Source organism: Emydura macquarii, unplaced genomic scaffold (genome assembly GCF_026122565.2).
Source record: "Emydura macquarii macquarii isolate MOO-44397 ecotype Brisbane River unplaced genomic scaffold, CSIRO-AGI_Emac_v2 contig_3671, whole genome shotgun sequence".
NCBI classification, from domain to species: domain Eukaryota; kingdom Metazoa; phylum Chordata; order Testudines; family Chelidae; genus Emydura; species Emydura macquarii.
Window position 1 is genome coordinate 448,255 of NW_027133808.1, and position 16,095 is coordinate 464,349.

The following is a 16,095-nucleotide window of genomic DNA, read 5'->3' on the forward strand; positions in this document are numbered from 1 at the left end:
CGCAAAGACCTTTCTGATAAAAGCCATTCACTAGTGAGGGAAATACCTGTGATCTAATTGCATGAGGGTACCATTACCACCACCATCACAAACCCCCCCCCCCCCCAAAAAAAAAAAAACCAAAAAGGAACTGTCACAACATAAAGCAAATCTAAAGAATCTCTAGAAGTCATAAGAACTCTGGACTGAACTACATTAGACAACATACTTCACTACCTTAAGACTGACATTCACAAGTGAAACTTTACAGGATGACAGGCATCCTTCTTGTTTCAATTGTGCCTGCCTTACTGTGATGGAAGCAGCTCTGCAGACCATCCAAAGTGCTGTGTATGCCAGTCAGGGAGCTTCTTCTGTATGCTATTACTTAAGTTTTATAAAAGCTTTGTACCCAAAGTTTATAAGTGAAGTTGCAAAGCAAAGCCAGTCTGCTCTTGTAACTAAAAGTGAAGATTAAATTCTTAAAGTATTTTATTTAGTTAAATCAGATTGTCATGCACCTAAAGTTTTACAGACCTGGAAAAAACCACTACTTTAAACAAACAGGATTTTGTTTAATATGACAATAAGAAGAGGAAGGGAGGGAAGACTGTACAACCACAAATCCATCTCTTTTCACAATCAGTTACTTGATAGGATATTATACCTATCTGTGTCCTTGGGTATCTGGTCATCAACATTGTGGTCAGTTGGCTGCACAGTATTCTTCCCCACAATTATCTGAAACTAAACTGGTTCCATCAGATTCCATTAGGGTTGAATCCATTATCCTGTGTTCTATTATTGGTACTCAGCATTACAGCCAGTCAGAAGCCTAAAGGAGATTGGACAGAAGAGCAGTTTCAGACCCTCTATAATACTAGTGCCACAACAGTAGAGGTGGAAGAGATATTAAATTGGTAGCCAGACAGTACAAAGACAAAAGTTCAATAAGATTTTAAATTTTCCTTCTCTCCCCAGTGCCATTTGTAAGAGTGTGCTCGTGTGGGGTATTGAAGGTTCCTATCCTGAGAAAAATTAAATCCCTGGAAGAGACCCTGTAAACTATTATGAATGTAAAATCATTTTAAAGAAAGCTACAACTAACATTTTCTTAAGAGAGCTCTACTGCCATCAAGTTGTAAAATGCCTTACTACAATATATGCACAACATCTAATCTGATCTGTAGAATGGAAGAAGGAGTAGGCAAAGCTTGACTGCAATTAAAAGAGGAAAAAGGGGAAAGATGAACCTACAAATCAGGATCATTATTTGCTATTGGGTGAAGGCGCAGTTGCCCCTCCCCCCCAACTTTGCACAGAGTTAAGCAATAATAATTGCCTAGCTTTTCTCATTCATAATGCTATTTGGAACACAGAATGTTCTATTTGCTGACAGACCTCTACCTTCCCTTTGAAGTGATGCCCCTGCTACAAATCACTGCACTATAAGAATAAAATAACAAATATATCTCTAGGAAAGCCACACATTTTTAAACCCATGTTAATTTTGGTTTTGTAAGACAACAGGGTCATGCTGTCAACACCTTTTTGGTAATACTAGAAAGGTATCATTTGAAGGGGGAAAAAAAAAAAAAAAAAAAAGGATTTCACACGGAACCATGAGATATGTAACCTTAGTCACAATTTATTTATATTGTATTGTTTATATTTGAAGAATAAAACTATACATTTATCTTTAGTAGGTACACATACTCAAAATTAGATAACTAAACTATGAGTTAAAAATCACAGCAACAAAAATTTCCAACCTGGAAATTAAATTCAGCTAGAAATAGAATATAAACTTTGCATTTTTTTCAAAATTGCCAGCTGGGAGTACAGCAAAACCTTATGAACATCCAAGAACGAGTTCTCAAGATGTTTAAAACCAGCTTCTGTAGGAGAAACACTTATATCAAAAGTTTATCTTACGCCTTGTCTATACTAGAAAGGTAAACAACAACTGCGGTGATGCATGTCCTTGGGTCAGTGGTAGGCGTCCTCACCAGGACACTTCCACAGACCTAAGAGGGGCAGTGTGGGGAGCTGAGACCGGTCTCTCAGCTTCCCTGGCAGCTCCCTGCCGGGAGCCTAGCTGCCCCACGGGCTTCTGGGCTCACCTCCCTGTTTCCCCGCCAGGGAGCCAGGGTCTAGCCACCTGGGGCTGCTCCCTTCCCTGTTCCCCCACCGGGAGCCGGGGTCTAGCTGCCCAGATCTTTTCACCCTGCTCCGAGGCTTCTCCCCCCATTCCCAACCTGGAGCAGCGTCCAGCTGCCCCAGGCTTCTTGCCCCACTCCCAGACTGAAACAGAATCCAGATGTCATTCCTGACAATGTGAATACAGTGTCTATACTATATCTATACTGACATAAGCCCTACACCTCTCGTTAAGGTGGTTTTATTATGTCAGCATAGCAAGCAAGTTATATTGGTGGGAGGAGCATTTGAATGTGTACACCTCCGCTGTTTCGTCAACAAAAGTTAACTTTTGTCAATAAAACTCTCTAGTGTAGACCAGCCCTTAGAGAAATACAACATAGTTCAGAATAGAACTAGAACGACTGGTTATAGAAAAAGCAAAGAAGACTTAAAGTTTCTCTACCTTTCACAATATAGCTTTTAAAGAGTCATTTAAAGTCAGTTAACAAGTTTCTTGTGCAAAGAAATGTACATTTTCAAGAAATATTATATAAAAGAAGCCAAATACATCCCACTTTTTTATGCTAATAGACCTTCTAAAGCTAGGGAGGCTACCCATGTGAAAAGCAGAAGAATTTGGCACCAACTCCCACATTTTTGAAGGGTAACAGCAACTGTATTTTTAAAGATTTTTTCTTTAAATTAGTACGCTAATATTGGCCTTAATTGCTACTGTTTTAGATAAGAGTTGGTAAGTATCATCCTCATTTTACAGATGTGAAAGCTAGAATAAGATGACTTATCCCAGGATCACCAAATGGGTTGCTGGCGGAGCTAAAGACAACTGCAGTCTCCTGGGTCTGCAAATAAGAAACTGGATTATATTATCTACATGTACCTCCTTCCCATTCCTGAATAAAATATTAGCCCTTAATAAACACACACAAGATGGTTGCTTGTCATGGCCAAGAAAATCCAAGTGATTTTAGTTAAAGAGAGAAGTCATGGCCCACAATAGTTCAAGTAATATTGTGTTGTTTCTCTTGGAAAACTATGACAAGAGTCAAATGTCTTACTTTACCAAAAATGCTTAAGACAATTTAATGTTTGAAATGTTTAGACTACACACACATTCTGTTACACTGGCCAAAACAGCCTGGTCTAACAGGTGCAATGAACTTTTAAGAAAGTATCTAAAAATCACTTTTTTGTTATGGAAATCTCAGTTCTGTCTGACATGCAGACCTCAAAATCAGTAATCTTTCATGAGTCTTCAAATCAACATCTGTGAGGCCTGTATTTGTGAATATGTTAGCAGCTTCCTGAAACCAACTGTTCTTGAGTAGCAGTAAGAAGTAATGTCTAAGAGTTTAGTAATGCAAATAGAAAATATGTTCAAGATATTGGGTACCTGCAAAACAGTCAAAAAACCAACTTAACTAGATGGTAGGACATACTCCTGTGACAGGAGGATACCATCTTGGCAAGATGGCACAGTGTTAGATCTATGCTGCCTCCCTCCCAATGCCAGTCAAGGGGATGAGGCTGGCTGAAAGAGAACTTGACCCTTTTTGCTACAGCTTGCACAATTTAGAGCAATCTGAGACTGCTCTATATTGTTCCTCAGAACTGGACTGAAACCCGACAGTTACAGAGCCACACACATCACTCAGCCACTTTTGCATTCCCACACTCCATAAGCTGCATTGCACACTCAACCCAAAATCTGGCTCACCAGGTATTAGAGTTCTAAACTTACACATCCTGACATAGGTAATTGTTGATGGTACCAACAGAATCACTTATAAAACCATAAACCCTAAGCGTGAAGTATCTCATTGCCCAAAAGATTGCCTCATACTGTACTAAGAAGCCTGAATTAAGAATTAAGATAACTAGGAGTAAAAAAGTTCATCCTCAGTTAAACATACTTACACTATGAATAATTCCTGAATATAACAGATTAGTTTTAAACTGTAAGGGTTTAAAATTGTGTTATAACACTAAGTACCTGGATAAACTCTCATTGTTGCCATTACTTGATGTATCCAGAAGCCAGTCTTTAACATAGACATGTTACCATCTTAACAAGCATAATTATTCTATGGGTTACCAGCAGGGATAGCTAGAGTTAAGAGTTCATAGCTAAGATTTCAAATTGCTTTCCAAAACATTCATTTGAAGGGCTGAATTTTTCCCCTGCTTAATGTCTGTCTGCAAAACAGTTTATTTTGGGATTGTTGAGTTTTGCAAACTTTGTAATGTTTGAGTTATTAAAAAACATTTTTTTTATCTCAGATTATTTGGGAACATTTTAAGAAACACTCACTAAAGACAGGGGGCGGGGTGGGGGGTCCTAAAAATTAGAACTACATACTTTGCTGGTGTAAGTTAGTTTCTTACCACTCTACCTGTCAATCTCAATTCTTGTATGCCAGAAAGTTCTCAAATTTATAAAATACTATTTTGTTTCACTGAGAAGAGAACAACCCCAAAACATCTGAAACCCTAAACAAATTACATAGCGTAAAATATATATAGTTTATAGCAAGTAGTGTATGTGTTGGAGGATTTATCAATAAAAATAAATGAGAGGATCTTGTGGAAACATGCTATGCCCATGAATAAATGAAAAGAGATAACTTTCAAGCATGTTTAAGTATAAATGCAGCACAGATGAGTAATTACCCAACTGTTTAGTGAAATACTTTGCCAACTAAACTGAGCTACACATCAGGACTTCTTTAAACAGCCCTTTAGTTACTGACTACAACCCTTGACTATTTGATTGCTGAACTTCAACCTTGCATTATTATTATTTTAGATAGATTCAGCAGAACTGGGAAAAGCAGCTTATGTCCCGCTGTTTTTCCTTCTTTCCTCCTGTGCCCTCCTCCCCCAAACGCTGTGTCTACAAGGCTTCCTCCCGGCCTTTCATGCTCATTTGCGGGATCTCCCGGGGTGACGCTACTACAGTCCGCGCACAGAGACGGGGAGAGCGAGCGGAGTTATCCGGGGGGCTCCGCATTTGGGCCCAAGGAAAAATTCCTGCTCGAGCCTGACGTGGGCGGGAGCGAAACGGGGACGAAACCGTGCTCCGGCCGTGACACGGGCCCAGGCTCCGCCGCACCAGGGCTGGGAGGCCTCAATTACCGACCCAGCGTGGACCAGCCCCAGGACCAGGCCTGCGCGGGCGGTGCCCGAGGATGGCGCAGGGGCCGCCCGGGGGCAACCTCGCTAGGCTCTGACTGACCGACGGCGGGTCTCCAGGCGCCCGTCCGCCTCCAGGGACAGGCGCGGGGGAGGGCCCGGGGCAGCCCGGAGGCGGCTCCCCAGGAGCAGGAAGACGCCCCTTCAGGCAGCTCCACGGCCCGGGACTGGGGGCCGGTCACTCTCTGGCCGGCGCGCGTCTCTCTCACTCACTCAGAAGCGCCGCGCTGCCGGGGCCGCTCCCAGGCTGGAATCGGGCTCGGCGAAGCCCCCGCGCCTCATTCTCCTCCGCAGCCGGCACTCGCCGCCCCGCCCCCGCCGCGCTCGCTCGGCCCGAAGCCGGAACTAGCAACTTCTTCAGCCACCGCCGCTTCCGGGAACGAAACGACCGACGCTGCCGCTTCCGGGGTCAGAGGGCACCACCCTGCCGGAGCTTGCCCCGACCCGGTAACAAGCCAAACTATTGCCTAGGGCGGGGGTGGGGGGAGGAGATAGAACGAGGCAACCACCGCCGATGCTTTCTTCCTGGGATAAACCAACTCACGGGCGCTGGGGAGAGTGTAAGTGCTATTCACGGCCGGGACTGAACCATTGCGCGCGGGGACGGTGCTCGCCTTGGTCTGTCGGAACAATACTCCTCCCCCATCCACATCCTCCGAATGGGCGGGTCCGAGGAACGAGTTTCTGGGGGGCTGGTGCGTCTCCCTAGTGACGTGTCGCCGTGACGTGTAGAGGTGGGCAGGAGTCCAGGACTCAGCTGGGCTGGTTGCGGTAGTGAGCGGTGGTGAGTCCGTGGGGCTGGAGGGACTGAGCGGCGCCGCTCACGGTCTCTGTCCCCGACCCCCTCGGGGCGCGACTGCCCCGGGGCCGGGGGCTGCGCTTACTTGCCCCCCCCCCCCCCCCACACACACACACACTCCCCCCCGGCTTTTTTCTCCGCTTCCCTCCTGGGCGCGGCAGGGGGCTGCGCTGGGGTCGCTGTGACGCAGCCAGGCCAGGCGCGTTACCGTTACTGGCGGTTGGGTGGCACGTCACGTGCCGTGGCTGTATCGGTTGAGCGCTCTGCGCACCCCTCCCCCCGCTGCTCCCCACTCCCCGTCGCCGCTTTGGCAGGGGCCCCGTCATCCCAGATCCCCAGTCTTCCCATAGCTAGAGTGCGGTGTGTCCTCTTTCTCCCCTCCCCCCTACCCCCACTGCTGCTCTCTTTGCGTGATTGTTTGTACATCGTTCGGGGTGTCAGAGCCTGTTGGGGGCTGAGCAGAGCTGGGGCGGGCGACTGCTGGAATGTTAGGGGTCATCTGTCTCTGGCTGGGCTGAGCCGTTCCCCTTCCCTTCAGAGCAGAGCTCGTTTCCCGCTCCACTTTCTGGACCTTGCTTCTGGACTTTTCCTTGACCTCCCTGGGGCTACATGTGCAGGGGCACCTGGGCTGCCAGCACTGTCAGGGTGGTGAGTGGAAACTAGCCCCAGATCTTCCCCGCATCCTCCCGGGATACAGCGGGGGGAGGGACAAGGCATCACTGGGGGATGCTGGAGCACACTGCACCCCGAGCCTTGGGAATGCACTTCACTGCTCTGTAGTCTGCAGCAGCCAGGCTCGGTGGGGGAGGGGTGTGTTTTTCCTCTGATACCTTCATTTGATGTCAAACTTCAAAACAAACAGGAATAATGAAATAAACAAACACACCTTCATTGAAGATCCAGTTTTAAAAATTAAGAATTGCAAAGTTCATTTTAAAAGCTTGACAGCCCTGGAGACTGATATCCTAATTATCCTCAGAAGAGGTGCACGTGGGGATTTCCCTGCCAATATAACTCAGCCTTGAGCTGGAGAGCCCAGTTCCCAGATTAGGTGGTTTCAGTTTAAAGCCTTCTCAAACTGCTATTATTGTACTGAGACAGCCACCAAAGGAGCTAATTATGCAGTTTATGTACTTGAGCTCCTTATGGGCACATGAGTCCCATCCATAGCACTGCCACAGTTAGGAAACAGGGTGGGCAGTAGAGTTTTTCCACAATTCACCATGTTCCTAGGGCTAGCGTGTCGAAACGGGGGTCGGAGGAGGTGGCAGGAGATGTTGGGTCAATTCAGTCTTTTTGTTAATAGGATTTATGTTGCTAAGTGTCTCAGGATATGTCTACACTACAACTGCTATGGCAGCACAGCTGTAACACTGTAGTTATGCTGCTATAGCATGGACACTCACTTTAGTGACTAAACAGGTTTTTCCGTTGCTGTAGTAAATTCATCCCATTGAGAAACAGTAGTTAGGCTGATGGAAAAATTCTTCTGTCAACCTAGCTGCATGTTATGTCATGTCAGACAAAGAATGAAATTTCTTCATACCCCTGAGCAATGAGCTAGGTTGACCTATGTTTTACGTATAGATCAAGCCTTAGTAAGTTTTGGTAACAGTACTTAGGCTCCGAAATCACTTAAGCACTTTCAAACATTTTACCTCTAAGCTCCTTATGCCTCAATTCCCCTCAATCAGTAAAAATGGGTTTCTATTTCCTTTTTCCATCCTTTATCTGTCTTGTCAATGTAAAATGTATTCTGTTCAAGAGTTTACTGTGTGTTTTGTATAGTGGCTAGCAATAGGGGGCGCTGATTTCAGGTGGGATTACAAGGTGCTAATTGTAATATAAATGATGATAATGGTAGTTAAACTAAGTGTAGAGATGTCTACTGATTGCTCTATGCAAAAGTAATTTTTAAAAAACCTACGTAATTCTTTTGGGAAGTATGGCAACTTGGTGGTATATTTTCTGTCGCTTTAAATATTTTTGTTTTTGTTTTTTTTAATAGTGAAAAAGTGAAGCTTGATGTCTTCCATACCTACTTCACAATCTTCCCCTAAAAGAACTGTGGCATCTCTAGTTCCTTTTACAGATCTATGCTCAATTTTAGAAAGAATACAGAAATGTAAATCTCGTCCAGAAAAAACCAAGTATTTTAAGGACTTTTTAGATTCATGGAGGAAATTTCATGATGCTCTTCATAAAAAAGAGAAAGATGTCACAGACTCTTTTTATCCAGCAATGCGACTTATTCTTCCGCAATTGGAAAGAGAGAGAATGGCTTATGGAATTAAAGAAACTATGCTCGCTAAACTCTATATTGAACTGCTCAATTTGCCCAAAGAAGGAAAAGATGCCCTAAAGCTTTTAAATTATAGAACACCTACTGGCTCACATGGAGATGCTGGAGACTTTGCAATGATTGCCTATTTTGTATTGAAACCGAGGTGCCCGAATCAAGGCAGTCTGACCATACAACAGGTGAATGAGCTCTTGGATTCAGTTGCTGGTAATAATGCTGCCAAAAGGAAGGACCTAGTAAAGAAAAGTCTTCTTCAGTTGATAACTCAGAGCTCAGCACTTGAACAAAAGTGGCTGATCCGGATGATTATAAAGGATCTAAAACTTGGTGTTAGTCAGCAAACTATATTTTCCCTTTTCCATCCTGATGCTGTTGAGTTACACAATGTCACAACTGACTTGGAGAAAGTTTGTAGACAACTGCATGATCCCTCTGTATCGCTCAGTGATGTTTCCATCATGTTGTTTTCTGCCTTTAAACCTATGCTTGCTGCTATTGCAAATGTCCAGCAAATTGAGAAACAAATGAATCACCATAGTTTCTACATAGAAACTAAACTAGATGGTGAACGTATGCAAATGCACAAAGATGGAGATGTATATAAGTATTTTTCCCGTAATGGGTATGATTATACTCAGCAGTTTGGTGCTTCTCCCCTTGAAGGTTCATTAACTCCATTTATTCATAATGTGTTTAAAAATAGTATACAAAACTGCATTCTTGATGGTGAAATGATGGCCTACAATCCCAATACGCAAACTTTTATGCAGAAGGGAAACAAATTTGACATAAAAAGAATGGTGGATGATTCTGATCTACAGACGTGCTTTTGTGTGTTTGATGTATTAATGGTTAATGATCAGAAGTTGGGTCATGAGATACTAAGCAAAAGATACGAGATTCTAAATGAGCTGTTTACACCAATACCAGGCAGAATTCATGTAGTACATAAAACACAGGGTAGCACCAGGAAAGAAGTCGTTGATGCTCTAAATGAAGCAATAGATAACCGAGAAGAAGGAATCATGATAAAAGATCCTATGTCCATTTACAAGCCAGACAAACGTGGGGAAGGCTGGTTAAAAATCAAACCAGAGTATCTCAATGGGCTGATGGATGAACTAGACCTTTTAATTATTGGTGGTTACTGGGGAAAAGGTTTGCGTGGTGGCATGATGTCTCATTTTTTGTGTGCAGTTGCTGAGACTACCCCTCCTGGCAAAAAACCATCAGTCTTTCACTCTATTTGTCGTGTTGGTTCTGGTTATACTATGAAGGAGCTGTATGATCTTGGTTTGAAATTGGCCAAACACTGGAAGCCTTACCGTAAAAGAGATCCTCCTTGTAATATTTTATGTGGGACTGAGAAACCTGAAGTTTACATCGAACCTTGTAACTCAGTCATAGTTCAGATTAAAGCAGCGGAGATTGTTACTAGTGATATGTACAAAACTGATTGCACTTTGCGATTCCCTCGAATTGAGAAAATAAGAGAGGACAAAGAGTGGTATGAATGCATGACTTTGGATTTCTTAGAACAGCTCCGAGGTAAAGCATCAGGGAAGCTAGCATCTAAGCACCTTGATGTGGGTGATGATGAACCTCAAGAAAAGAAACGGAAAACTGTACCAAAGGTTAAGAAAATTGGAATCATGGATCAGTTTAAAGCCCCTGATCTTTCCAATGTAAACAAGGTTTCTAATATATTTGAAGATGTTGAGTTTTGTGTTATGACGGGAACAGACAACCTTTCAAAATCTGAACTGGAGAGTAAAGTAGCAGAAAGTGGTGGTAATGTGGTACAAAATCCTGGACCAGACACTTACTGTGTTATTGCAGGAATAGAGAATGTCAGAGTAAAAAATATTATATCTTCCAACAAGCATGATGTTGTGAGAGCAGAGTGGCTTCTACAGTGTTTTGGAACAAAAATGTTCGTACCATGGCAGCCTGCCTTCATGATTCACATGTCTCCAGATACAAAACAACATTTTGCATCTGAGTATGACCGTTATGGTGACAGCTACACAGCAGATACAGATGTGACCCAACTAAAGGAAGTGTTCTCAAGAATTAATAATAAAAATAATGAGAAGATGCCATGGGACATGATTGCTGACATAGAAGAACGTTATTTGTGGAACAGCTCTCCACTCAGTATGTTCAGGCAAAATACCATTTATCTGGACCTTTATACTGTTGTTAACAACCCCAGTACCAAGATGCAGGGAACAATGCTATCAGTTAGAGCTTTGGAGCTCCGTTTTCATGGAGCAAAAATAGCCTCACAGCTAAAGGAGGGTGTGTCCCATGTAGTTATGGGAGAAGATCGTACCCATGTGAAAGAGATAAAAGCACTTAGGAGAACATTTGAGAAAAAATTTAAAATCCTATCTGACCTGTGGGTAAGAGATTCAATAAAGGAGGGGAAGTTACAGAATGAAAATCAATACCTAATTTAAAGCAGGCTTTAACTAGAAGTAAAGGCATTGTGATTAACTTAGTGGACGTAAGAGTTTGATGAAGTTCTTCTGCATGTTTCCAGGTGTATACCTAGCCTATACAAAAGAGTAGCTCTAATTTTTATATGTTGCAAAAGGAAAAGGTAGTGTCTCCTATGCTGGGGAAGGAGGAAAAGACTTCAGACTACATTACACTTGGGGGAAAGAAAATGTCAGTGGTAATGAAATAATGACATGATTTGTGTGTTATAGCGATCTCCTTCAGGAGATTAATTGTTTTAATTACAGCTATGAAGATAACCGTGTACCATCGACTGACAAAACTTGCCTCTATTTAAATATTGGCTATTTCATACCATTTGATCTTTCTGAGATATGAGATTGAACTTTTAAATGAATAATATTTAAATCAATAATATTTAAAGAGACTGTTATTGAATAAAATAATTACAAAGAGCCTTTTAAACTAAAGCATTAGTACAGTTAAATGTTTTTATACAGTTAAATGTTCTACATAAATCATTGAATAATGATAGTACTGTATACATCGCTATATTCTGAAGTAGCTATTCAACCATATTTTTGAAAACTTTCAGAATCTATGCTGTTTGTAAATTTGGAGAAAGTGAGCTTCATGTATTTTAAGAATATTTTTTCAGTTGTTTAAAACATATGTTTAATGCTTTTAATGAAAGTTCCACTGAACATCAGTTATATAGACATATCTACAATTTTTTTAAATTTGTTTTTGTATATACTCTAAAAGCTATAAAATTTGCCAACCCTTCCTTGTATCACAACTATAGCTTGCAACCCTTATTCATGTTGAGTAACACTTTAATTTCAATAAGACTGCTTGTGTAAGTGCCGGATCTAAAGGTTTAGTTGAAGGGTTAATAAAATATCAAAGTAACTGTATATTGAGAATGTGCACATATTTAAAAGCAAGATTTCACCCCTGATTTCACCTTGACTTTCTATATGTAATGATGGGTTACTTTAAGTATTAAATAATGTGTCGCATTTTATTTCCAAATATACTTCAGTTTTAATCAAGACTTTGTTCTGAATGATTTAAATAAAGATCTATATTTTTTATTCCAGTCTGGAATGTTTTAATGGGAAAATACTTCTTTAATGGGGGGAAAAGGTACTTGAACATTTAGTGGCTGATCCCTTAACGTAAATAGGACTTTAGCCATTAACTTCAATGGAAACAAGATCAGGCTACACATAATAGTATTGGACCATATGGGTTTTTCAATAATAGTTATATATTATTAGGAAAATTATATCAAAGGCTAAACGGGAAGAAAGTAAGTTTCTCATTTTCTGCTTCCTCTTTATTAGTATAAACATGAAGGGCTAATTTCACAAATCCTTTAATCCATTTAGTTTCTTATAATAAATTTCTTATTTTAAAACACCTATTTTTTCTTATAATGTCATAGTTACCAGATGAATCATTAAACTGTAGAATACCTGGATCCATTGTCTTTGTACACTAAAAATACTAAAAGACAATGGATTTATTAAATATGGAGAAACTGTATACTAGCAGAAAATAGATAACACAAACTCATAACACAGAATCGTTTTAAGGTCCCATACAATGCAATACAACTTACTTTATTAGATCATTATTAATGGTAATATGTAATGAAAAGCATCATAGCAGATTTAATACATACATGAGAATTTCCAACACCAAAGTGCTTTTTTGCTGAACTTTTAAAAATCAATGTATTAAGAATTTTTTCTCTCCGCCTTATCGCTAAGCCATTTTTTTAAACCTAGCTTTCAAAAAAAGTCTTCTGCCTTTATCAAAAGTATGTCATACTTCAAACAAAAAGGAAAGGAGTTTGTTTTTGAAGTTTTGACAATCAAAAATAAAACTTGGAATAGTTTGCTGGCACCTCATTTATGGAGTTGCTACTGGAAATTTTATAATTCATACAGATATTCCAGATTGAATCACTGTTTTTTTCTGGATCCTATTAAGAGTTTATCTCTATATTCATTTCATATTCATTGATACAATGAAATTCAAAGTGTGCAATAAAATCAGTTTAATCCTTAATGTAATTCTTTTTATCAGAAATAACTTTGTTAATTTAATGAAATAACCGACAACCCAACTTTTTCCCATACATCCATGCAGGCTGGCAGTTGCTAGTAAACTTGTTTCGGGCAAAAAACATATCAAGATCTGGTAATAGTTACAGGACTGCCATGCTCCTTTTCCTAGAATTCTGCATATTTCGTAGGCTGGAAGTGGCGCGTGTTCATGTCTAGCCCTAAAAGGAATTTAGTTTTTTGTGGCAATGGTGAGGGGAATATCAGGGAAAGGATGGGAATGGTTGATTCCAGAAGTGGTATAAGATCTTGCCCTCTTCCCACCTCAAAATAATCCTACAAAAGTGAATTTGTATAAGTATCCAAAAAGTCTAACAGATGTATTAAGCCATGTACTTTAAGCATATATACAGGTAAGGCAGCAGAAGTTTAAGATTAGTCATTTACCATCACAATGCTGAGTGGATGTTGGTATCTTTCATAGTCACTGTTTTAACAATCTTCCTATCCCATAGTTTAATAGCAGCATGTCTCCTGGTTGTCTTCCTTAAGAGTGGCAGGCTGAAAATGTAGGGGTATAACCTGATATTTCAGTTTCTCTATTTTTATCTTGCAAATTGCCTCATGTTGAGTGAGGTTCTGATTCCAATCAGTTCTGCAAATGATGCCATGATTCATGTAAATTATGCATACATAATACTACGTGACAACAAGCAATTTGTTATATATTCTGCTACTTCTGTTTAATGCTTCACAAAATTACTTCCACTTTCCTCTCTAAAATGTAGAAATAAGAGATGTGTTTCACATGCCAGTGCAGGTGGGCATCCTTTGATGGTTGTGTGTTGAAATATTAGAGACTTCAGACTAAATTCTGCTGTCAGATATACTAGTGCATTCTCATTGAAGTTAATGAGGGGGATGGCACTTGTGTGTCTGAGGACTGAATTACACCCAGAATATAGAAATATGAGCAAGGATATATGAACCATCATGCCCCGAAGCATGGTTTATCACTCCTTGCTAAGTGGCTCTTTCAGAGGGAGACCTGATAGAGAGGATTTTGATGCTGCTTAGGCTCAAGTATGGTACAGGAGCAATTCTGGGCTGTATTAACAGGACTGCTTGCCTTGTAACTTTGAGTACCCTAATGCTATGCTTAGAGCTCTGGCAGCAGTAGCCATCTTTCAAGCACAGGTCAAATACTGCCTTCCACCTGCCTAGTTACTCTTTTCAGAGTGACCCCAACAGTCCTTCTGGTCCTGAGTTTCCTCAAATCCACCCTCCAGGTTCTTAACTAACTAGCAGACACTTCATCCATCTGAAATGTGTTAATTTACATTGTAAACTACCTATAGACCATTTTAGTGGTCTGAATGGCTGTTACTAAATGCATTATTTGAATGGCCTATTGAACGTTAAACAATGAGGATCACAGCCTGTCTGCATTTCCTATTCATCAAAGCCCAGGTGCTGAAGATGCCTGTCAGCTTGCTAGCCTGTTTCAACTGTAAAAGGGAAGCCTTGGGAGCAATCCTTACCTCTGATCTATCTGAATGCTGATAGGGAAGTTCCAGATGCCAAATAGAGGTCTGGGAAGCCCTGAGGGAATTTATGAATTCTCTGTCAGACTGGCAGATTGCTACATCTCTGCTTTCATTTTGAACCTACAAACTCTTAATTCCCCTGTAACCTGTTTTATCTGCTTTAACCTTGCTAAACTCATTACTTTTTCCTAATTAATAATTTTTTAATTTTAGTTTACTAAATGACTGGCTACAGCATTGTCTTTAGTGAGATCTGAAGTATATTTTGACCTGGAGTAAGTGACTGGAAGTAACCTAATTTGTGTGGTGAATTTTGGTTTTAATAACCTTTCATCATAAAGTTTCTATGATGAGGTGACTGGCTTTGTGGATGTAGGGAAGGCGGTGGATGTGATATACCTTGACTTTAGCAAAGCTTTTGATACTGTCTGACACAGTATTCTTATCAGCAAGTTAAAGAAGTATGGGTTGGATGAATGGACTATAAAATGGATAGAGAACTGGCTAGAGCATAGGGCTCAACGAGTAGTGATCAATGGCTCCATGTCTAGCTGGCAACCGGTCACAAGCGGAGTTCCCCAGGGGTCGGTCCTGGGGCCGGTTTTGTTCAACATCTTTATTAATGATCTGGAGGATGGGGTAGATTGCACCCTCAGCAAGTTTGCGGACGACACTAAGCTGGGGGGAGTGGTAGATACCCTGGAGGGTAGGGATAGGATACAGAGTGACCTAAACAAACTGGAGGATTGGGCAAAAAGAAATCTAATGAGGTTCAACAAGGACAAGTGCAGAGTCCTCCACTTAGGACGGAAGAATCCCATGCACAGCTATAGACTGGGGACCGACGAGCTGGGCAGCAGCTCTGCAGAAAAGGACCTGGGGGTAACAGTGGATAAAAAGCTGGATATGAGTCAGCAGTGTGCCCTGGTTGTCAAGAAGGCTAATGGCATATTGGGCTGCATTAGGAGTGGCATTGCCAGCAGTTCACGGGAAGTGATTATTCCCCTCTATTCGGCATTGGTGAGGCCGCATTTAGAATATTGTGTCCAGTTTTGGGCCCCCCACTACAAAAAGGATGTGGACAAGTTGGAGAGAGTGCAGCGGAGGGCAACCAAAATGATTAGGGGGCTGGAGCACAGGACTTATGAGGAGAGGCTGAGGGAACTGGGCTTGTTTAGTCTGCAAAAGAGAAGAGTGAGGGGGGATTTGATAGCGGCCTTTAACTACCTGAAAGAGGGTTCCAGGGAGGATGGAGCTAGGCTGTTCTTGGTGGTGGCAGATGACAGAACAAGGAGCAACGGTCTCAAGTTGCAGGGCGGGAGGTCTAGGTTGGACATTAGGAAAAAGTTTTTTACTAGGAGGGTGGTGAAGCACTGGAATGGGTTACCTAGGGAGGTGGTGGAATCTCCATCCTTAGAGGTTTTTAAGCTGAGGCTTGACAAAGCCCTGTTTGGGATGATATAGTTGAGGTTAGTCCTGCTTTGAGCAGGGGTTGGACTAGATGACCTCCTGAGGTCCCTTCCAACTCTAATATTCTATGATTCTATAAAGTCCGGTTTCTCTGAGTGGTAAAGAGAA

At 41.5% G+C, this 16,095-nt stretch overlaps 2 protein-coding genes across 8 annotated transcripts in view; one reads left to right on the forward strand and one right to left on the reverse strand.

Moving 5' to 3' along the window:
- Nucleotides 1-5,847, reverse strand: part of ABHD13 (abhydrolase domain containing 13) — a 33,072-nt gene extending 27,225 nt beyond the window's left edge. For 2 of the 7 annotated variants that reach the window (XM_067536813.1, XM_067536808.1), the window contains exons 1-2: nucleotides 5,545-5,847; nucleotides 647-814 (exon numbers count right to left, since the gene is read on the reverse strand). Coding sequence is in view for 1 of the 7 variants with exons in the window: in XM_067536806.1 (XP_067392907.1) it covers nucleotides 647-680 (34 nt within the window). In the remaining 6 variants the exon portion in view is untranslated. Of the gene's footprint in view, nucleotides 1-646; nucleotides 815-5,544 lie in introns of those variants that run through there. The other 5 variants (XM_067536811.1, XM_067536809.1, XM_067536806.1 and 2 more) reach the window with 4 other exon arrangements.
- Nucleotides 5,848-6,056: 209 nt separating this feature from the next.
- LIG4 (DNA ligase 4) lies at nucleotides 6,057-11,992 on the forward strand. The gene is made up of 2 exons (XM_067536854.1): nucleotides 6,057-6,115; nucleotides 8,139-11,992. Exon 2 carries the CDS (start codon nucleotides 8,156-8,158, stop codon nucleotides 10,892-10,894), a length of 2,739 nt encoding a protein of 912 aa, XP_067392955.1. The 5' UTR covers nucleotides 6,057-6,115; nucleotides 8,139-8,155; the 3' UTR covers nucleotides 10,895-11,992.
- The last annotated feature ends 4,103 nt before the right edge of the window (nucleotides 11,993-16,095 follow it).

Excerpts from the sequence above, each read along its gene's own strand:
- LIG4 (XM_067536854.1), top strand. The coding sequence starts at position 8,156 with ATGTCTTCCATACCTACTTCACAATCTTCCCCTAAAAGAACTGTGGCA.